This window comes from Bos mutus, chromosome 1 (assembly GCF_027580195.1).
Source record: "Bos mutus isolate GX-2022 chromosome 1, NWIPB_WYAK_1.1, whole genome shotgun sequence".
Lineage (NCBI taxonomy): Eukaryota > Metazoa > Chordata > Mammalia > Artiodactyla > Bovidae > Bos > Bos mutus.
The window spans coordinates 147,279,277-147,303,123 of record NC_091617.1 but is presented as its reverse complement, the minus strand read 5'-3'; the positions used below and the strand labels follow the sequence as shown (position 1 = coordinate 147,303,123).

The window sequence follows — 23,847 nt, the reverse complement described above, 5'->3', positions numbered from 1 at the left end:
ACGGAACTTAAGGGCTACTCAACTGTCGCCGGGCGGCCAGCATCACCAGAGCTGGAAAGCACGGTCACTCTGAAAAGAAAGTCTCACTGTGCAACAGTCAACACAACACACTTTCCGTCCCTGACTTTCTCCATCTGGTAAATTCAAGGGGCCACTTTGGCATTCAGTCAATATCCTCTCTGGTCAATAGTTTCTCGGTGGTGACCCAGTTGTCAGCCTCTTGTTGCCATGGTTACCGGGATGCTAACTGGACCCTGTCTCCTTATCATCCCCTCTCCCTTAAGCCAAATTACGTTGCGCACATCCTCAGCGTGTCCTCTGAGGACCCTGCTCCTGCTAGGGGGACATCTTCTAGGGCTTCCAAGGGGCTGGGAGATGCTGGTGGGAATATCCAGCCTTCAGGACATGTCAGAGCCCTGACTGTCAGCTCCCGGGTCTCCAGAGTCCGTCAGTTCTCTCTGGTTTTCTGCCCCACTGCAGCCTGGAGACACATGCATCAGAGCCTATCACAGGTGCACTGCTGGGTTTCCACCAGTATTTGGGTTGTGACCCATCAGAGGAGGAGCTGACTAAGAAAATCATGGTCAAGAAGATAAACACGGTGTCAGAGAGACTAGCCACTTCCGCCTGGGGTCCTGGAGGAAACCCCCACTACCCTCTGTCTCCCAACACTTCATTGTGTTGATCACTACTCGGCACCGATGAGTTTATCTACACATCACTATCTCCTTTCCTGGAACGCATTCTCTGCCAAGGCAAGCGGTTTATCTTATTCCTGATGGATCCCAAGCAACTAGGGAGTTGTCTGGCACAGAATGGGTGAGTGAATGAATGAATGAACCTTTCCCAGCATTTCTGGGGTAGATTCTGCCACCACTGTCTTATATGCTCAAAATCTTATCAAAATTGCTGTAAATCACATCCAACAGCAACGAGACAGGAGTTTGCCATTAACAATGGGAGTTAATCTGCCAGGGTGTTGTGATACCAACCTTCTGACCTTTCTGTACGCAGAAGCGGCAAGTATATTCGTGCATGAAAATTAAATGCAGAATCACGTTGGTCACCAACCACTAAGGCCACTGGATGCTTTAGCAAAGACTGATAAATTATTAAACTGACCACACACAGCTCCACCCTGCCCAGCCTCTGTGCCACTGCACTGACGCAGGTGGTCCTACTAGGAGTTAAGAGTCTAAGGGTCTGTGACTCTGTCTCTTGAATCTGAGCTTAGTTTCGAGACTTTCTTTGAAAATGCATAGGATATTAACAAATTAACAGGATATTAACAAATGAGACAAGTAACCCCGCACCCTGGGGCTCCTGGGGGCCCTGTGACTGCCCTCCTGTGAAGAAGCCCAGGCTAGCCTACTAGACGGTAAGACCCACAGGGCCCCGCTGGCCCAGCCAATAGCCAGCCAACTGTCAGACACACGAGTGAGGCCACCTGGACCCTCCCATCACCTGATTCTGAGCCCAGGACAGGTCCGCTAAGCTGCTCCGGAGCAGAACTGCTCAGCAGACCCAAGGAATCATGAGTTCAGTAAAAGGTTACCTGAAGAATACTCCATGGCACACGTTTTACTTATTTGTTAACTGATGGGCATTTGGAGTGTCTCTACGTTTTGGATATTGCAAATAATGCCGCCATGAAGATTCATGTATAGGTTTTTATGCAGACCTACATTTTCATTTCTCTTGAATAAACATCTTGGAGTAGAATCAAAAGGTCGGTGATTCTCCATCATCACACGGTAAGGATGCTGAACATTTTGAGGAACTGTCCACGCATCACTTTTGCAAAAAGAAAAAAGTTATAAAACGTGGCCTCATTAGACTAGCTTCTGAGCCTTCTTGTCTAATTTGCCAAATGATGCCTCTTTCCACTGAGCTGAAGACGATGTTTAAGAATTTTGCCTCAAAGAAGCCACTGGCTTAAAAGCAATAGTTGACCCAAGCATCCCAGTTTACTGAAGCTGGAAGGGACCAGGGTGGTTCTCTGCCCAGCGGTTCCTGGTTGAGTTTTTAACATGCAGACCCCTAATCTCCACCCCCAGACCTCCCGACTCCGAGCTGCTGGGGCTGGTGCCTGGGAATGTGCATTCGTATCAAGGCCCCAGGTGATTCAGGAAGGTCGCCTCCATCACCCCTGAGAGATGGTACCTGGGGTCGGCAGTGGCATGCCCCAGCCACTTCCACTGGCAGATGGCTCCACCAGAGTTCCCCAAGGGGACCCAGCTTTCCCCTTGCAGGCAAGGAAAACAGAGCCTGTCCCCTTATCAGAGGTTTGCCCTTCAAAGACGTGGAATCAGCTTCCTGACTCCCCGTGTTTCTTCTTCCTCCAACATAAACATGCCCAACGTTTTCAACCATTTCCAGGAATGTCCCCCATCTCTGCCCACCCCGCATTCTGTCTGTGGTTCTTGGCACACATAGCAGTGTGGTGGGCATGACCCTCCCAGTCAGCCGGGATCACAATGCAGACCAGAGGATAAGAACCTCCCGTGTACATTTCACAACACGGTCAGTTATCTTTTAAACACAGCAGTAACCTCATGTTGTTCCGTATCCATCTAACCAGTGTTGGATGAGAAGCTGTAACACGAAAGGAGTTAATTTGGATCCAGGGAACATGAATATTAGAAACAGCTAGTTCCTGACTCGAGGAGTTTGCAGAGCAATTAAAAAATAACTGTATGCCATACGATCCATCAATCCCACTCCTGGGCATACATCCAGACAAAATTATAATTTAAAAAGATGCACGCATCCCAGTGTTCACAGCAAAACTATTTACAATAACCAAGACATGGAAGCAACGTAAATGCCCACCCACAGATGAATGGATAAAGAAGATACGGCATATGTGCGTATACGTACATGCCACGTCTTCATATACATAGACAGATAGATACAGTGGAATACTACGCAGCCATAAACAAGAATGAAATAATGCCATTTGCAGCTCACAATTTACCTGGGAAACTTAGAAAAGCAAATGAAAAATCAGAACGTGGATGGATCTAGAAATTATCATACTAGGTGAAGTCAGGCCACTGAGAAAGACACATATATGACATCACTTGTATGTGGAATCTAAAATACGACAGAAATGAACTTATCTATGAAGCAGAAACAGACTCACAGACACGGAGACCAGATCTGTGGTTCCCGAAGGGGCAAGATGGAGGTGGGGTCAGGGGAGGGATGGGTTAGGAGCTGGAATTAGCAGACGCAGACGATCATATAGAGAACAGATAAACAACAAGGTCCTACTGTGCACCCCAGAGAACCACATCCAATATCCTATGAGAAACCATAATGGGAGAGAGTATTTAAAAAGAACCCATATGTGCCTATAACTGAATCGTTTTGCTGTCCGCCTGAAACTTATGCAATATTATAAATCAACTACGCTTCAATAAAACACGTATTTTTAAAAAATTACATAACTCTAAAGGATGAAAGTGAAAGAGGAGAGTGAAAAAGTTGGCTTAAAGCTCAACATTCAGAAAACGAAGATCATGGCATCTGGTCCCATCACTTCATGGGAAATAGATGGGGAAACAGTGGAAACAGTGTCAGACTTTATTTTTCTGGGCTCCAAAATCACAGCAGATGGTGACTGCAGCCATGAAATTAAAAGACGCTTACTCCGTGGAAGGAAAGTTATGACCAACCTAGATAGCATATTCAAAAGCAGAGACATTACTTTGCCAACAAAGGTCCGTCTAGTCAAGGCTATGGTTTTTCCAGTGGTCATGTATGGATGTGAGAGTTGGACTGTGAAGAAAGCTGAGCGCTGAAGAATTGATGCTTTTGAACTGTGGTGTTGGAGAAGACTCTTGAGAGTCCCTTGGACTGCAAGGAGATCCAACCAGTCCTTTCTGAAGGAGATCAGTCCTGGGTGTTTATTGGTAGAAAGAAAGAAAGTGAAAGTGAAGTTGCTCAGTCGTGTCTGACTCTTTGCAACCCCATGGACTGTAGCCTACCAGGCCCTCTGTCCATGGGATTTTCCAGGCAATAGTACTGGAGTGGATTGCTATTTCCTTCTCCAGGGGATCTTCCCAACCCAGGGATTGAACCCGGGTCTCCCACATTGTAGACAGACGCTTTACCGTCTAAGCCACCTGCTGATGCTAAAGCTGAAGCTCCAGTACTTTGGCCACCTCATGCGAAGAGCTGACTCATTGGAAAAGACTCTGATGCTGGGAGGGATTGGGGGCAGGAGGAGAAGGGGACGACAGAGGATGAGATGGCTGGATGGCATCACCGACTCGATGGACACAAGTTTGGGTGAACTCCGGGAGTTGGTGTTGGACAGGGAGGCCTGGCGTGCTGCGATTCATGGGGTCGCAGAGTCGGACACGACTGACCGACTGAACTGAACTGAACTGAAAGGAAGGTGGAACACGGTAAGGGCCAAAAGGAAGGGAATGCAAATCCAGCCCAGGACATCACAGATGACGTCACAAAGAGGTGCACCAGGAAGGGTGTGATCTTTGTGAAGATCACAAAGGTGGAGACTGGGGCGCAGACAGGACTTGGCAGAGGGCAGAAGAGGACACAGATGGAGGGACAAGTAAGCAGGCAGGATCTGGAGAACCCCGCTGGGCCCCAGTTCAGAGCACTGGAGTACTGGAGGGGAGCGGTGGGCACACTCTTCACCTGCATTAAACTTATTCTCTAGGACTGCTTTCAAATCAGGTATTCTCCATTCTGTATTATTGATTTTTTTTTGGCACTTAAATACAATTGATTTTTTTCATACTTAAATGTATCCTATTGCATCTTATTGAAACTGGTTTTGACCTAACATTGATAAACTAGTAGATGATGAGACTGGAAGAATTTAAGAAGTCAGGAAACCCTAGTAAAAAAAGAAGCTGGACTAGAGAAGTAGTTCTCAAGGTTTTTTGGTTTTGTTTCTTTCTCTTCTTCTTTTTCTTTTTTTTGAAGAAGCAGTGAAAGAGTTTCCACAGAGGCCAATGAAATCTAATTTGGAAGCCCAACACGGAGAAGTAGATAGATGCAGAAAAAGCAGCTCTGAGTCCCACTGCTATGGGTAGGTTATCCAGAATCATGCCCACCCCTCACTCTCAAGGATTCCCTCAATTCTTTTCCCCAACCCCATGCGCAACTGAAACAGTTTTTTTTTGTGGAGTCTAAGAGCATCTCATTTGAAAAGACCCTGATTCTGGGAAAGATTGAGGGAAGGAGAAGAAGGGGATGACAGAGGATGAGATGGTTGGATGGCATCGCCAACTCGATGGACATGGGTTTGGGTAAACTCCGGGAGTTGGTGATGGACAGGGAGGCCTGGCGTGCTGCGGTTCATGGGGTCACAAAGTGTCAGACACGACTGACCAACTACCCTGTATACTCCACGGCCTCCGAGAGGTCCCTACCTTCTACACAGGATGCTGACCAAGATGTGGAAAGGGCAGGAGGCACAGGAGGGCAACACAGGCCCCACGGAGGAAACCCTCCACCCAGTTAAAGGTGTTCTTACAGAGTGCAGCCCCTCAACTGGTTCGCTCCCCCCGTAGACCCTTCCTTTTTATTTGGTTTTCCTAAAATTCTCGGCCAACTGGACTTAAAAAGAACAAACTCCAAGGAGTAGTGCTTAATGATCACTTAGAAGAATGCCAGCCAGCCAGCTACGCTCACTAACCTCCTGTACTAAGTCCTCAGAGAAGCATTTGCCCTGAGCGCACCTGTGGCTCCCAGCCTGGCCCTGAGCTCACCTGTGGCTCCCAGCCTGGCCCTGAGCACACCTGTGGCTCCCAAGCTGGCCCTGAGTGCACCTGTGGCTCCCAGCCTGGCTCTGAGCGCACCTGTGGCTCCCAGCCTGGCTCTGAGGGCAACTGTGGTTCCCAGGCTGGCCCTGAGCTCACCTGTGGCTCCAAGGCTGGCTGTGCATTTAAACTATTCTCAGAAGGGCCACGTGGAGCGTGTGAGAAAGCATGCAGGCAGTTCTCGGAGCAAAGACCAGCCCTCGGCTGGCAGCCGGCAAGGAACCAAGGCCCTCAGTCCTATAACCACCAGGGGCTGGATCTGGCCAGCAACCTGGATGAGCCTGGGAACAGATCCTTCCACCAGAGCCTCCAGTAAGGACCACAGCCCTGCCACCCCGATTTCAAACTTATGAGACCCGAAGGAGCAGACCCAGTTGAGCTCACCTGGACTTCTGACCTCCAGAAACTATATGACAATAAAGTGAACGTGTTTGTGTGTGTTTAAAGATCTTCTAGAATCATCTTCCCACCATTCTAATTCCAAACACATCGAGAAAGCCTAAAGATGAAGCCTTTCTTGATTTTCACATTGAGGGTCACCTCCTTTTTATCATTCTGCAGCATGCATGGGATGGCTTAAAGCATATCACTTTTTAAAAATGCACTTGTCCCATGATTCTGAAAATGGGATGATTTCTTTCCCTCTCCCTTCCTTCTGCACCCAGGCTCTAAACTTGCTGTGTCCTGGGGTCTTCACCAGACCACACACTTGCCCCTCTGCTCTCACCAGCCTTCAAAGGTTCCTGGTGATTTAGGGCCTCTCACCACCCCTCAGGAAGCTTGACAAGGAAGAGAAGTTATTTACGGGCATGGAAAGGCCAGGGGGTGGGCATTCATTTTTAATGACTGCACTTCTTCCCCTCGGTTAAAGAAATCAATCCTCCTGCCTGGATTTCCGCCATTCATCACGTTTCACAGCAGCCGACACACAGTAGGAACTCAATATTTATTTGTTGAATACATTTTTTTAAAGTCTAACATAGTGTATAACTAAACTGTGAGCAGGAAGTGAAATATGGGAATCGGACAGCCAGGGCCATCTAGTTTATGGAAGAAAAAAGTGCAGAGAGAGAGGAAAAGTCAAATTCTTCCTTTTAACCTCCAACTCCATAAGCTGTCACCAAGTCCAAGTTTAACTGTCTTCCTTAAAATACTCCTAGGAGCGTGCCTGCCTTCTGCTCCCACTCAGTGGCAAACCATTGGCTTCCAAAGCCAATAGCCCAGGTCCCCAGCCCCTCCCCAGCCCCAGCTCATCACGGTCTTGAGAGTGACATGCATCTGGGACCCAACCCTGGCCAACAGGACCCAAGGGAAACTCTGCTTGGGAGTTCCTGGGAAAGGTCTTGCTTGCTAATAAAAAAGGGCGCATGGCAGGAAACACCCTGTTCTTCCCCACCGTCGTCATGTTCCCACGAGATGCTCAGATCTGCTGCAGCTGCCTGGGGGTCGGGGTCGTGAGAAACCTGGCAGACACGTCAAGGAGCAGGACGCAGGAGGTGACGGCACCCGTGTCCCTGGTGATGTCCCCAAGCCACTGAAACAGCTGACTTTGCAGCCACTGCCGTGCTCCAGACTTCCTGTCCGGGGGAGCGCGGTGACAGACCCCAACCGTCCCGGCCACCGCCAGGCAGACATTCAGCGCGGACAGTGGAAAGCATCCTGAGTGATACTTGCAAAGAACATCCCTACTCTCTCACCTCTCTGTCTGCCTTCCTCTTTCCAGTCCGTTTCTCCAAACACGCATCACTTCGAGGCCAGCAGGCTGGACACAGGGCTCTCTGATGAGAAATTCCCTCCTCATCCCCTTCAGCCCCCAAGCCCAGCGCTTGCCTGGACCACACAGCCATCTGCAGACTCTCCCCTCACAAAGACACCCTATCAAGTACACACCCCGGGGCTCCTTTGCAGGTACATCTGTGCATGCTGTATCCATTTCCCAGGGCTGCTCTAACAAGTGACCACAACCTTGGTGGCTTACAGCAACAGACATGTTTGTCTCCCAGTTCTGGAGGCCAGACGTTCACGGTCAGCATCGGCGCTCAGAAGCACGGTGTCAGCAGGGCAACGCCCCCTCTGGAGGCTCCAGCGGGGAACTGTTTCCTGTTTCTCCCCTCTGCCGGTGGCCGGCTCCTTCCTGGGCTTGCGGCTGCATCCCTGAGAGCTTCAAGGCCAGCATTTCAACTCTCTGAGCCCTGTCTTCACATCCCCTGACCCTCCTTCCCATTAGGAACCATGAGACTGCTCGTACGACCCAGCATATAATCCAGAATCATCCCCCACCCCAAATCCTTAACTCTGATCACGTCGGTAAAGACGGTTTTTCCAAATGAGGTTAACACGTACAGGTTCCAGGGCTTAGAGCCTGACACCCTGGGGGGCATGGTCAGCCCACTACCTGTGTCTGCGTGTGCACACGCTCCCTGGGCACCTCGGGGAAGAGCTGCCTCTGGGAAAAGGAGCTAGAGAGCGGAGGCCCAGAGGCAGGAGGAAGGGTCATTTTTTTTTTTTTTTTTTAATGTATAAGCTTTTGGAATGCAAGAATTTTGTTTCAAATGATAAAACCCATAACAACTTTATCTCAATTTGCACCACAATTCATATCATCACATGGTATTTTTTAAACGGCGCAGTCTATCTTAGGCTAGATCCTGCAGAAGCAGACCCGAAAGTTACTTGCAGGTTCCTGCAAAGGCAAGGCTCCCAGCGAGGGGGAGGGAAGCTGATGAAGTCAAGCACAGGGACAGCTGATGCGGCGGCCCCTGAACGGAAAACTCAGCCTGACCCACGGGCGGCTCTGGGGGTACGCCGTGCTCAGAAGTATCCCCCACGATGGGGGATACTTTCATAGTCCTGATGGACCTCTCCAGGTTTCAGACCCTCCCTTTGCGGATGGACCTCTCAGGTTTCAGACCCCTCCCCCTTGGGGATGGCCCACCCCAGGTTTCCCCTTTTGGTGATGGACCACCTCTCCAGGTTTCCTCTTGGGGATGGACCCCCGGTTTCCCCCTCCTGGGGATGGCCCACCCCAGGTTTCATGGACTCCCTGGTTCCTTCACCTGGGGATGGCCCACCCCAGGTTTCAGACTCCTTCCTTTGGGGATGGCCCACCTCGGGTTTCAGACTCCTCCTCTTGGGGATGGACCTCCCCCGGTTTCACACTCCCACCTTGGGGATGGCCCACCCCAGGTTTCAGACTCCTCCCCTTGGGGATGGACTCCTCCCCTTGGGGATGGACCTCCCTGGGTTTCACACTCCCCCACTTGGGGATGGCCCACCCCAGGGTTTCAGACTCCTCCCCTTGGGGATGGACCACCCCAGGTTTCAGACTCCTCCCCTTGGGGATGGACCACCCCGGGTTTCACACTCCCCCACTTGGGGATGGCCCACCCCAGATTTCATACTCCCCACTTTGGGGATGGCCCACCCGGGGTTTCAGACTCCCCACCTTGGGGATGGCCCGCCCCGGGGTTCAGACTCCTCCCCTTGGGGATGGCCCACCCCGGGTTTCATACTCCCCTCTTTGGGGATGGCCCACCCTGGGTTTCAGACCCCAGACCCCTCCCCTTGGGGATGGACCTCTCCAGGGGCATCTGAACCTCCAGGCGCTGGCGGCTCCCCCTGCCCGAGCACCAGGCTTGGTACCCAGGGGCAGGTGGCAGCGAAGACACAGAGGAAGTGAAGCACAAGCGAGACGGGATCCAGAGGAACACCGCAGCGTCCACAGTGTCTCCTAATGGTGACGAGAAGGAACAGACGTGCTTTCTCCTCCACTTCGCCCCTCATCCCACCCACAGGAAGCCCCTCCTAATGCCCCCGGCTCATCCACATCCTGACTGTGACCACCTCGCCGGAGCCCACTGGGCCCAGGGGCCTTGGTCAGCTCGGCTCTGCCCGCAAACATCTTGTCAGCAGGACACCACCCGGCCTGGAACGCCCTGCTGCATATCTGCCAGAAGTCCCCTTCCCACCTGGAGGTTACCCACAGGCTAGGGCCTCTGCATTCTCGTCCCAGGACAGCAAAGAGCCAGTCACTCACTCTGAGCCTCTGGGATTCCCCGATTCCCTGAGGGTTCTCCGCTTTGTGCCCACAAATCCCCTTTACCCTAAATTATCTTCACTCCTATGTAATCCTCCACCGAGGGCCAGCTGCATCTTGGGGAACCGGAGGACTGGCACTAATCCAAACCCCCCTTGTCTCTGTGCTGTCGCTGCTCCAAGCCATGTGACACTCATGACCTCCACGCCAGGCTGCTGCTGACGAGGAGGAGGCAGAGGAAAACATCTGTCTGAAAAGAATGAAAGAGGACCACACGGCCATCCTGGGCTCCGCCCTCCCAGCACAGGGTGAGAGTCAGAGCAGAAGTCAGGACTCACGACTCAGGCCTTGGGACCTGCCTGGTGGTCCAGTGGTTAGGACTCTGCGCTTGCATTGCCAAGGGCCTGAGCTAAGATCTCACAAGCCTCTTGGCACAGCTCCCCCCAAAAAAGAGTCAGGACTCAATGACCTCAGAGTGGCTTTTTTACGTCACTGTTTTAAAATATGATCTCCATCATTTGGGGAAGAGAATAATTAACCTAGGGAACACAGACCGTACAAACTAAGCTGTCTTCCGACAAGTCTCTTACAGCCAAAGAGCACTGTAAGCCCCTTCCAGAGTCAAGAAGAAGGATTTCAAAAGTTCGGGAAAGTTCAATATGGCCCCACGGCTAGAAGTGCTCCAAGGGAGGCTAGCTCCAGGTGGACATGTGACTCCAGAGCCAAAGCTGGAAGCAGCTTAGAGAATGGATGAGTCTGTGGAGATTGAGAATGTGCATTTACAAGAGTAGAAGGGAAGTACCTGACCCCCAGAGACAGCAGCAAAGGGAGGCAAAGCCAACAAAGGAGAAAGAAGGTCAAGTCTCAAGTGAGGTCGGGTACATTTGACTACCTGCATATACACGCATGGTTCACTCGCTAAGTCGTGTCCGCCTCTCTGCAACCCCGTGGACGGCAGCACACTAGGCTTCCCTGTCTTTCACTATCTCCCGGAGTTTACTCAAACTCATGTCCACTGAGTCGGTGATGCCACCCAACCATCTTGTCCCCTTCTCCTCCCGCCTTCAATCTTTCCCAGCATCAGGGTCTTTTCCAATGAGTCAGCTCTTTGCATCAGGTGGCCCAAGTATTGGAGCTTCAGCTTTAGCATCATATTCAGGTACGTCCTCTGAATATAGCAGAATATTCAGGGTTGACTTCCTTTAGGATGGACTGGTTTGATCTCCTTGCTGTCCAAGGGACTCTCAAGAGTCTTCTCCAGCACCACAGTTCCAAAGCATCAGTTCTTTGGTGCTCAGCCTTCTCTATGGCCCACCTCTTACATGACTACGGAAACCCAGTTTTGACTATACAGACCTGTTAGCAAAGCGATGTCTCTGCTTTTCAATATGCTGTCTAGGTTGGTCACAGTTAATATATATATACACATACACACACCTTTTAAAATTACGACCAACCCCAGTGTTTACAGCAGCACAGTTTACACTGGGCAAGACCTGGACGCCACTTAAAGGTCCACAGACAGGAGAATGGATAAAGATGTGGGACGTGTATGCAACGGAACACTTGCTGTTTAGTCACTAAGCTGTGCCAGACTCTTCTGTGAACACATGGACTGCAGCCCGCCAGGCTCCTCTGCCCGTGGGATTTCCCAGGTAAAAATACTGGAGTGGGTTGGCACGTCCTTTTCCAGGCGATCTTTCCAACCCAGGGACTGAACTCACGTCTCCTGCGTTGGCAGGTGTATTCTTCACCACTGAGTCACCAGGGAAGCCCAGTGGAACACTACTCAGCCATAAAAAAGAATGAAATAATGCTGTTTGCGGTGCATGAACGGACATAAAAATTATTATACCAAGTGAAGTCAGACAATATCATATGATATCACTTATATGTGGAACCTAAAAAATGGTACAAATGAAGCCATTTCCAAAAGAGAAATATATTTACAGACATAGAAAACAAACTTATGGCTACAAAACAGAAAAGGGAGAGAGGGAAAAATTAGGAGTTTGGAATTGGCAGATGCACATTACAGTGTATAAAACAGATAAACAAGGTCCTACTCCATAGCACAGGGAACTGTATTCAACATCTTGGAGTGACTTACAATGGAAAAGAATCTGAAAAAGAATATAACATATATACTTGAACCATTTTGCTATATACCTGAAACCTTGTAAATCTGCTTGTATAAAAAATTCTGTTCAAAACAAGAAGCTATATAAGAAAAAATACATGTAAGACAATAGAAAGTGGAATTACTCAATTCCTATTTTACTTTCGTTTCCACAAGGAGAAAATAAATACACCTAAAGCCTTAGGTGTATAAAATGGTTCAATAAATACAGCTAAATACACCTTACCCACTTCCCTGGTGGCTGAGATGATAAAGAGTCTGTCTGCCTGCAATGCAGGAGACGCAAGTTCAATCCCTGGGTTGGGAAGATCCCCTGGAGAAGGAAATGACAACCCACTCCAGGATTCTTGCCTGGAAAATCCCATGGACAGAGGAGCCTGGCGGGCTACAGTCCATGGGGTTGCAAAGAGTCGGACACGATTGAGCGATTTCACTCTCTGTCTCAAAACCTCAGAGAAGAAAGGCTGTGGGGATACAGAACTAGCTATCTTCTAAAAACAAGATTTTGATTCCTGAAGTGAATGAATAACTCTATACATAAAAATTAAACTATTACGGGTAGAGCCGCCTTCTGCCCTTCCATTCCCAGTCACATGTAACCATTCTCACCAGCCTGATGGCAGTCCTTCCAGGCCTTTCTCCGCGCCTGCAAATTCCCACAGAAAATGCATCACATTACTTTGTGAAGCTTTTTTCCCCATTAAGGTATCACATTGGTGAGGGTATCTCTGTATTGGTCAGGGTTCTCCTGAGAGACAGAACCAATAGAACAGGTAGAGAACAGAGACAGACTTTTAGACAGACAGAGACAGAGATATTGATTTAGAGGAATGGGCTTGTATGACTGGGGGGCTGGCAAGTCCAGCTCTGCAGGCCAGGCCCGCTCTTGAGGTCCTCAACTGACTGGATGAGGTCTACACACATTATGGAGGGTTCATCACCTACTTAGAGTCCACTCATCTGAACGTTAATCGTACACCTTCACTGCAAAGTCTATGCTGGTGTTTGACCGAACCACTGGGTACCCCAGCCTGACCAGGCTGTCACATAAAAGTAACCATCGCCGTTAACCTGCAACTTGTCTCCTCAGTGACCAGCGTCTCCCAGAGTTCCTTCCGTGTCAGTTCGTACAGAATGACCGCATGCACAGTCAGGAGGCACCATCCTCTATCTAACCATTCCCTTGCTGATGGACACGCCTTACTTCCTTTTGCCCGTTACTAACGATGCTGAAACCATGTCCTGGTATCTGCCTTCTGGTGAACAAATGCCTGTGTTTTTCCAAAAGAGATGGACGTGACGTGTGCATGTCAAAAATCATGGGTAGGGGTGGGCGTTGAAAACTTTTCACAGAAGTTGGCAACCTGTCTTCCAAAGCAACCTCAAATTTTTAAATGATGAATTTAAAATTCATCAAACCAAGAATTCCATTTTAAGGAAACAGTGCTCAGCACACTGGCATGTCACTATCAAAGGTGGAAGTGAGGGCCTTGATCAAAGGGAAGGCTGGGAGGATAGACGTCTCATTCACCCAGCCACCGGCAGACTCCGCTGAGCCGCGGTTTGCTCTGGGTGGGATGCAGTGGAACTGCCGCCTGGGAGGGCAGGCCTGGTCCTTCCTCGGCAATGACTGTCCACGGGAAAATCTCCCGTATCACAGAAATAAGGCCGAGACCTGCTGTTGTTGGCACTAAAGGCTATGATCTCAGAAGCAAAATAATTATCTTGGAGAAACTGTGGCAGTGAAAAAAAAAGCCAGATGGTTTAAAAAGGACAAATATTGGCGTCTTTGTTGAAGCAGAAGGTGGTGAATTCTAGATACTGCAGACATTGCTGTTACTCCCTGGCAAATCCCAGTGTGGACCATTAGAGGGATGGTTGGGAGCCCATGGAATCAGGAGATGGGCCCCCAGAAGCCTGCAGAAGTCCATGCAGAACAGGGGGTTGTACGGGGGTGGGTGGGTGGAGGGTACCCCAGAGTGGTTCCAATTACAGAAGTGCCTCCTATCAAGCCTCTCCTGAGTCCTTCAGGGACGAGATGGGGACTGCTGGGTGGAATGACAGGGCCATCTTAAACCTCTGTAGAGGGGGCTGGGATCGCCTGAGGAGAGGTTCCCGCAGCATGCCAAAGGGCTGAGGCCTCCAGCCAGTCTGCCTGAGTCCAGGCAGGCGGGAGCAACCTGACACACAAAGGCTCAGAGAAGCCAGAGCTGGGAAGATCCCCAGATGTAGGATGATACATTTGTACATCACAAATGTCTCAGCAGGCTGGAGAAAAGGGCAGAAACCAAAGGGAGGAGATGCTGTGGAGGAAATTCAACAGCAGATCGAACCTACAGGTAGAGATGGGAGAGACCCCTGACGACAGCACCTCCCAGGATGAAACCTATGGGGCTTTCAGAGGCTGTAACGGGGGAGTCCCACTGGTCATGGACAGATGTGAGAGCTGGACTATAAAGAAAGCAGAGCACCGAATTGATGCTTTTGAACTGTGGTGTTGGAGAAGACTCGAGAGTCCCGTGGACTGCAAGGAGATCAAACCAGTCCATCCTAAAGGAGATCAGTCCTGAATATTCATTGGAAGGAGTGATGTTGAAGCTGAAACTCCAATATGTGGCCACCTGATGTGAAGAACTGACTCACTGGAAAAGACCCTGATGCTGGGAAAGATTGAAGGCGGGAGGAGAAGGGGACGACAGAGGATGAGATGGTTGGATGGCATCACCGACTCAGTGGACCTGAGTTTGAATAAACTCTGGGAGTTGGTGATGGACAGGGAGGCCTGGCTTGCTGCAGTCTATGGGGTCACAAAGAGTTGGACACGACTAAGCGACTGAACTGAACTGAACTGAACAGGGGACCCCGAAGCCCATCCGGTCTCCAGCTGCACGAGAAGCCCAGGAGGCAGGCGGCTCTCCACAAGGCCCTTCAGACCCCGGACGCTGCAAGGTGAGCACTTCCAGGTGCGTCTTCTGTGTTCCCACACCTGTGCAAGTCAGTCAGACCTGTTACCACAGCTCCGTGTCTTAATTTAAATTATTTAAAGCGGATAGGAAGTGCAACAAAAATTGTTTCCAGGGAAACTAGGTAGACCGCTTGGAAGAGACGTGACAAAGGACAGTTGCTTAAAAAATAACCACTGTGGCCACTGTCGGGGGTGGGTGGGGATAGGTGTGTGTGTCGGGGGTGGAGCTGGAAAAGACCAGGAAAAAGTCATGGAAACAGAAGGATTCTGCAGCCAGAGCCCTTTCCTGTACTTTAAAGACACTGACCCTGGCTCTGGGGTACAGCACACCTGGGTTTATAAAAGAAGGATGAAGCAGGATTCTAACCAGCAGACCCCAAACTCAAAAAGACTGGTGCACGGATGGGTACTTACATATTTATACTAAACTGTATATGCTGATTTCTGCTGTCTAGCAAATGACTCAGTTGTACATATATATATTCCTTTTCATATGCTCTTTCATTGTGGTTTATCACAGGATAGTGACTCTAATTCCCTGTGGTATACTGTAGGAGCTTGCTGCTTATCCATCATATATATACTAGTTTGCGTCTACAATCCCAAACTCCCAGCCCTTCCCTCTGAATATGATATTCTTTGGCTCTTTTGCATTGATTTTTTCAATTAACCCACCAGCTCCCATACCAGCTGTGTCGGCTCAAGGTGCTCTCCCTACTATGTTATGTTTAGTTCCGGTGGCAAGTTCCACAGGCAGCTCGCAGACACTGCAGGAGAGAGGGCTGCGGATGCAGAAGGCCCCACGGCCCCGGGCGCCTGGTCCTGCGGCTCTGGCAGATGGGCGGGCTGCAGGCCGGGGCACAGGGCAGCCCAGCACTCGCCGCTGCCTCTTCACCTATGTGTCTGTGTGCCATCTCCCTTTCCTCTGGAAGAATTACCTTTACCTCTCGGCTCACACTCCAGACTGTAGATTAAGTCAGCTCAAAGAACGTAAAGAAAACACACATTATAAATGCCCTCTGGATGGGCTTTCATCCCATTCACAACTGCCTTTAATCTTAGGCCGCGGGTTTCCAACCGAGACTAATGCAATTATTATATTGGCCTCTGACTCCACACGTTCCCTAGTCCAGCCTCCTCTGTGCTTTTAGGACAAGGTTAACACAACAGGCAGAGGATCTTTCTAACTGAAGATCCCAGGTGACTGAAGAAAGCAAGCCCTATTTACTTACTATAGACATTCACCACTTTTAAATCCATTATCTCTTTTTATTCTCATCGACTTCGAGAGGAGGTTACTGGTGTCTTCATTTGCACAAGTGAAAAATGGAAAAGCAGACAGGGCAGTGGTTTCCTTTTCACACTCAGTCGGCGGGAAATAAAAGAGCAGGATGCCTACCCAGGGGAGATTCTAGAATCCACATTCTCTTTGCAACCTTCTAAGCTGTCTGCAGAGCTGTGAAGAGCCAGGTAGGTTTTCTTATGAAAGTGTGTGCGTGTGTGTGTGTGTGTGTGTGTGTGTGTGTGTGTAGAGGGAGAGAGAGAGAGAGGAAGGCCAGGAAGACGTGGCTGAATTACAAAGGCATGCCTGCAGCCAGGGTTTGAGGAATCAGCATGTCCAGGAGTAAAGGGGCCAGATAAGGACAAGTCAGTCCCAGCTCTGAGGAGAGAAAGCGCTGCTCAGAGGTCTTCTGCGGTTAGAACCCTGGGAGCTTCCTGCAGGACAGCAGCTGCCAGACAAGCAGGGCCAGCCACGAGCCAAGAGGGCCCTGCCCAGGCTTGAACGGAAGGGTCCTACCCAGAGGCCAAAAGGGTGGGGAGGAGAGGAAGGGGCCGGGCCTGGAGGACCCGGTCGGGAGCTGGACGATACCCACACGTGTGCAGGGAAGGAGCCGTCTGGGGGCCGCGGCGAGGGTCTGACAGAGCCCTTCCGACCGCTGGGTCAGAGGCAAGTCCACCGGAACTGGACCCTGCTGGGCTGCACAGGTAAGACCTGCACAAGTGTGGCCCCTGCAAGCGGGGCCTGATTCTCAAAGCAGGCAGAAGTGGGGAACTCTGGGCAAGAGTCTAGATGTCTGCCTTTTAAAAAGCTCTCCAGGTGATTCTGATACAAGCCCAGGTTTGAGAAACACTGGTCTACCGTTTGGTGCAATGCAAGAAGCAACTTCTGGATGCCTTGGAAAACAAAGGTGAACATCCACTGACAGATGAATGGATAAAGAAGATGTGCATGTGTATTCAGTGGAATATTACCCAGCCATAAAAAAGATGAAATAATGCCATTTGCAGCAACATGGACGGACCTAGAGATTATCATGCTAACTGAAGCCAAAGACAAATGTGGTATCTCTTATATGTGGAATCTTTAAAAAGACACAAATAAATTTATATACAAAACAAAAATAGACCCACAGGCATAGAAAACAAACTAAAGGGGAGGGGAGAGGGATAAATTAGGGGTTTGGGACTAACAAGGACCAATTGTGAGGAACAGAGAACTATATTCTGTAAGCCTATAAAGTAAAAGAATATGATAAGCATATATAAAGTATACAGAATAAAGGACAGAAATAGTATGGACCTAACAGAAGCAGAAGATATTAAGAAGAGGTGGCAAGAATACACAGAAGAACTGCACAAAAAAGATCTTCACAACCCAGATAATCACGATGGTGTGATCACTCACCTAGAGCCAGACATCCTGGAATGTGAAGTCAAGTGGGCCTTAGAAAGCATCACTACGAACAAAGCTAGTGGAGGTGATGGAATTCCAGTTGAGCTATTCCAAATCCTGAAAGATGATGTTGTGAAAGTGCTGCACTCAATATGCCAGCAAATTTGGAAAACTCAGCACTGGCCACAGGACTGGAAAAGGTCAGTTTTCATTCCAATCCCAAAGAAAGGCAATGCCAAAGAATGCTCAAACTACCGCACAATTGTACTCATCTCACACACGAGTAAAGTAATGCTCAAAATTCTCCAAGTCAGGCTTCAGCAATACATGAACAGTGAACTTCCAGATGTTCAAGCTGGTTTTCGAAAAGGCAGAGGAACCAGAGATCAAATTGCCAACATCCTCTGGATCATCAAAAAAGCAAGAGAGTTCCAGAAAACATCTATTTTTGCTTTATTGACTATGCCAAAGCCTTTGACTGTGTGGATCATAATAAACTGTGGAAAATTCTGAAAGAGATGGGCATACCAGACCACCTGACCTGCCTCTTGAGAAACCTGTATGCAGGTCAGGAAGCAACAGTTAGAACTGGACATGGAACAATAGACTGGTTCCAAATAGGAAAAGGAGTACGTCAAGGCTGTATATTGTCACCCTGCTTATTTAACTTCTGTGCAGAGTACATCATGAGAAACGCTGGGCTGGAAGAAGCACAAGCAGGAATCAAGATTGCCAGGAGAAATATCAATAACCTCAGATATGCAGATGACACCACCCTTATGGCAGAAACTGAAGAGAAACTAAAAAGCCTCTTGATGAAAGTTAAAGTGGAGAGAGAAAAAGTTGGCTTAAAGCTCAACATTCAGAAAACTAAGATCATGACATCCGGTCCCATCACTTCATGGGAAATAGATGGGGAAACTGTGGAAACGGTGTCAGACTTTATTTTTCTGGGCTCCAAAATCACTGCAGATGGTGACTGCAGCCATGAAATTAAAAGACGCTTACTCCTTGAAAGGCAAGTTGTGACCAACCTAGATAGCATATTCAAAAGCAGAGACATTACTTTGCGAACAAAGGTCTGTCTAGTCAAGGCTATGGTTTTTCCTGTGGTCATGTATGGATGTGAGAGTTGGACTGTGAAGAAAGGTGAGTGCCGAAGAACTGGTGCTTTTGAACTGTGGTGTTGGAGAAGACTCTTGAGAGTCCCTTGGACTGCAAGGAGATCCAACCAGTCCATTCTGAAGGAGATCAGTCCTGGGTGTTCATTGGAAGGACTGATGTTGAAGCTTAAACTCCAATACTTTGGCCACCTGATATGAAGAGCTGACTCCTTTGAAAAGACCCTGATGCTGGGAAAGATTGGGGGCAGGAGGAGAAGGGGATGACAGAGGATGAGACGGTTGGATGGCATCACTGACTTGATGGACGTGGGTTTGGGTGAACTCGGGCAGTTGGTGATGGACAGGGTGGCCTGGCGTGCTGCGGTCATGAGGTCACAAAGAGTCGGACATGACTGAGCGGCTGAACTGAATGAATATACATAAAACTGAATCACTTTGCTATACACCTGAAACTAACATGACATTGTAAATCAACTTTACTTCAATCAAAAAAATAATAATAATTTAAAAAATGGACAAGGGGGAAGAAAAGACAACCATGTCCTTATTTGAGTTTATAACCATATCCCCCTCTAGCAGATATTTCAGACTGTAGGCATTCCCTCCAGTTATACATCAAGGTCACGTTTTGAAATTTCAATACTGCAAACGCTGAAGAAGGATGAATCATTGTGATGCTTTTCCCATCACTTTCATCAAATATCACATTACCATAGACGTCTGGAGAAAGGAGCGTCTGTACTGTTCTTTCAGACATTGGTTCATTAGAACTGAGTGAGCTTCAGAATCCCTTTGAGGGCTTGTTAAAACCCTAATGGCAGGATGTCCCTGGTAGTCCAGTAGCTAAGACTCCATGCTCCCAAAGCAGGGGACTGCATTCAATCCCTGGTCAGGGACTAGATCCCAAAGACCCGCTGTGCATGGGTACTAAGTCACTTCACTTGTGCCTGACTCTGTGCGACCCGGTGGACTGTTGCCTGCCAGGCTCCTCTGTCCATGGCATTCTCCAGGCAAGAAGACTGAAGTGGGTTGCCACAGTCTCCTCCAGGGGATCTTCCCAGACCTTGAACTCCGGTCTCCTGCACTGTAGGCAGATTCTTTACCATCTGAGCTACCAGGGAAGCCCAAGAATACTGGAGTGGGTAGCTTATCCCTTCTCCAGCGGATCTTCCGGACCCAGGAATCGAACCGGAGTCTCCCGCATTGCAGGTGGATTCTTTACCTGCTGAAGCACCAGGGAAGCCCACCCCGCCCTCTGCAACAACAACAACAAAACGCCACTGGGCCACCCCCAGGGCTTCGGATTTGCTGGGTCCAGGGTGGGGCCCGAGCATCTGCGTTTCTAACACGTCATCAAGGGCTGCTGCCACTGCTGACGCGGGAACCACACTCTGAGAACCACTTTCGTAGACACTTCTGGATCGCTGTCATCTAGCCATTTTTCCTGAAGAAACCACAAAGTCCGCCTTTAATAGCCATTTTAATGTGTGGAGAACAAGGGATTTGACGCGGGTCCCCATGGCGCTGCCGCCAATCGCGCATGTGCAAAATCGCGCATGTGTTTCTGCGGTAGCCACGCCCCACTTGTTGACACAGCCCCCGTGTCCCAGTGGGTGCTGCAGCACGCGGGGGTGGGTGGCCAGCTCGGGCCCGTCTGGATGGTCCTTGAGATCGCCCACCTGCCGCCCGCTCTGTCCCACCACCCTGAGCCTGCACCCACCCTCGGAGGCGGGCTGGGTGAACGGACGGCCATCTCACAGCTGAGGAGGGTCCCCACGGGGGGCGGGGACATGAACTGCCCACACTGGACTCTGCGTTCTTGAGTCTCACTTCCTTGGCACCCCGTTTCCAGTCAGGCGCATGGAGGCCCACGGGGACCCAGGTCAGGTGGGGGTCCCTGGTGGAGGGGGTTGGCAGACCAGGTCACCACCCACTCCTCACCTTCCTCTCTACATACGTCCGTGGGACTCTCGGTCCCCAACCTGACTGGCCCGGTTGCTGTGATGCTGGGATTCCCGTTTCTGATCATCACAGCTTTTCCGTGGACTCTGTTCTGCCACACCTGAGAGCAGTTACTGCCCATCCTGGCTCCGAGGCAGGCTGCCCCCAGCAGCTCTGCTCAGGATGGCTGCAGGCTGAAGGGCTGGGAGCAGCAGCGGCTGGCACAGGGCCGGCAGGTCCCCGTGCCCCACTCTGCACAGAGAGCCGCTTTCTCGTCTGTCGCACAGGTGGTCCCATCTGGCGGGGCCCCCCTGAGCCCACCGACCCGGCCTGCTGCCAAGGTGACTTGAGAGCATTCAGACAGCAGCCTCCTAGCTTCAATCACCCCAGGTGCTGGGTGGGCGAGAGACGGGTCTAAAATGTCCACGGTTTCACACCTTTAAAATCCACACCAGCAAACCTCAGAAATGTACCACCTCTTCCCAAACCCCAGCAGAAGAACACAGCTTGAGGAATTCCTCTGCCCACAGCCCAGATTGCTGGCCTTTCGGGTCAACATGCCAAAGCCGTCCTTCAGCACCTAACGGGCCAGGGACCTAACCGCTCGGTGCCTCGGTTTCCTCATCTGTAAAACGGGAGCCATCACAGCACTCACTCACAGACTCACCGTGAAGGTTCAGAGCACAGGCGCATATCCACTTGTTCTGGTGTATAAATTTCTGTGGCCCCCTGTCAGAGGGGGGCCGGAGGGTCAAGCTCCAGTGATGATGACGCTCTCATTATTACGGGGCCCACAAACCACGTGTCTACCTCACTTACGTCACTTAGACCTCTCAGACGAGTGAAGAAGAATGTTTTCTGCCCGGTAGTCTGGCACACACGATGTGTGTTTTCTACCGAAAGGGAAAAGTGGGGGCTCCTCTCCCACCTTGGGGGCACAGGAGGGTCCCCAAGGACAACAGGGGTCCTCGGGGTGTCCAGCAGTCCACCTGCTGTCCAGGGGCAGCCTCACTCGGAGGAGGGAGCGGATAAAACCACCACGGTCCAAACCAAAAGCATCACGGCCAAGCCCCACACTCACGTCCAGAACCGTCCACTGCTCGACTACAATAGCATCGTAGCCCTGCGTGGTTCTGCTGTCTTCTGTGGAAACAGCTTCAAAGATGAACACTCCATCTGTCAAGTCGTGCAAGGAATCTGTGGAGAAAGAAAAAGCGGGGGGATGGGGGGGGTGGTTGCTGTAAACTGTCTGTGGCAGAAGCCTCACAAGCAGCGAAAATGTTCACTGCATTCATTAATAATCCCAATCAGAACATCTTTTCAGCATGTTAATTAAAGAAGGCACACACAGCCGTAGAGTCTAGCCCCATCAGAATGAATGAGACTCATTTACCTCGCGGTTTTGAATAATATCCTTGATTTTATGAGCCCAAATCTCATTGTTAGCAATCACCATTTGATTTCACGCGTTTACCTTCCTTTTCACGCTCCACCGTCAGGAAGCACTGGGGAGAACGGATTTGGGAGGGAAACACAGTCATTCAGGGACAATTTTTAGGAGAAAACTACACGGAGGGGAGAGAGATTATTCGGAAGCAGGGCTGGGTGTAACACGGCAGCTCTAGGTTCGCAGACCAGATCCACAGGTGCTGGTTCCTTGACAACTGTGTGATGTGCGTGCCGAGCACAGGACGCTCTCGTCAGGAGGTGAAATCTGGGGGAAGGGGGACTTTTTCCAAATGACTTACCACTGAAAACGTTTCCTTGGGCGTATCAATGGTAAGGTTCTGAGTTCTGTATAATTCATCAAACCTACATCACACACACGAAACGACTCAGAACTGCCTCAGGCAATGAGAGGGTCAAGAAAAATACTCCCAGGATCCTCGTTCCTGCAGAAGACCTTCAAGGAGGTGCATTTAGTAAATGGCTCCTGAATGCCCTGGATCCACTTAGATGAAGGGCTGTGTGGAATAGAGGAATGGACTCAGAAGCAGGTGGTTGGGCCCGTGCTGTGTCGGAAAATGAAAATGACCCTTTCAGGGGCCTGTCCTCTTATCTGTGAAGGGGGAGTGGGGACACAGAGTTCCTGCCGGTCAGTACTGTACAAATCACTGCTCTGTCACACCTGCCTGGACTGAACTCCGTCCCCAACCCCACTCCCAACTCAGACATTGATGCTCTGATCGCTAGAGTGACTATATTTGGAGATAGATCTTTTCCGGGAGTAGTTAAGGTTCAGTGACATCATAAGGCTGGGCCCTAGTCTAACAGGCATGGAGTCCTTAGAAGAAGAGGACGAGACACTGGAGCAGCCCCCCCCCCAGCCCCCCAACCATGTGCAGAGGAAGGGCTATAGGAAGACACAGAGGTGGCCGTCTGCAAGTCAGGAAAGGAGACCTCACCAGAAACAGAACTTGCCAGCCCCCTGACCATGGATGTGCAGCCTCCTGAACCATGAGAAAATAAACATCTACTGCTCAAGCCACTCGGTCCACGGCGGTTGGTTATGGCAACAGACATAAAAAGTGTTTAATGGTATAAAGGACAATTCCTTTAAAGGGGCAGTTCACACAAGAACGTGATCTCTTCTTCATCCAGAAGGGAAGGGGGACAAATCCAGAAAGCCCCACGTCACAGGGGCGTTCAGAAACTGCCTGCACTGTCCAGCAGTCCCAAAAAGACAGACAGATGGACACACACAGTGACCGTCAGCGCCTGACTTCCAACAGACCTCACGAGCAAAACCAAAAAAGCCATCAGGATGAGAAACCTGCGTCTTATTTGCAACAACAAAATAAGTAACAAATAGATGGATGGCCCTGCTTACCACTCTTCATGGTACAGAAAAAGCTTCCTGCGCTGAAGGGAATTGTAACTGCACAACCTTTCCAGAGAACAACTTAGCAAGGTCTAAGAAGCCTGAAAGACAAAAGTCCATCCTCTTTCACTCCAGAGACCCTGCCTCCTTCAGTCTATTATGCCCCAGGTGCCCTTGAGGTCACGGGTGATAAATGAAGACCCTGCTCCCATGGAGCTTCCCCCTGCAGGGAGATGATGACGTAATGTCCAAGGAAGTAAATGCTATGAGAATACAAAGTGGGCTAGGAGAGGAGGCGTGTGGAGTTGGAGGAAACCGTGCCGCTGTTTCTGACCGAAGTTCTCAGAG

General features: G+C 50.1%; 1 protein-coding gene across 5 annotated transcripts in view; it reads right to left on the bottom strand.

Moving 5' to 3' along the window:
* Nucleotides 1-23,847, bottom strand: part of RFTN1 (raftlin, lipid raft linker 1) — a 228,494-nt gene that overhangs the window by 27,951 nt on the left and 176,696 nt on the right. For all 5 annotated transcript variants that reach the window (XM_070377114.1, XM_070377103.1, XM_070377110.1 and 2 more), the window contains one exon: nt 21,760-21,875. In XM_070377114.1, the coding sequence (XP_070233215.1) occupies nt 21,760-21,875 (116 nt within the window). The remainder of the gene's footprint in view (nt 1-21,759; nt 21,876-23,847) is intronic.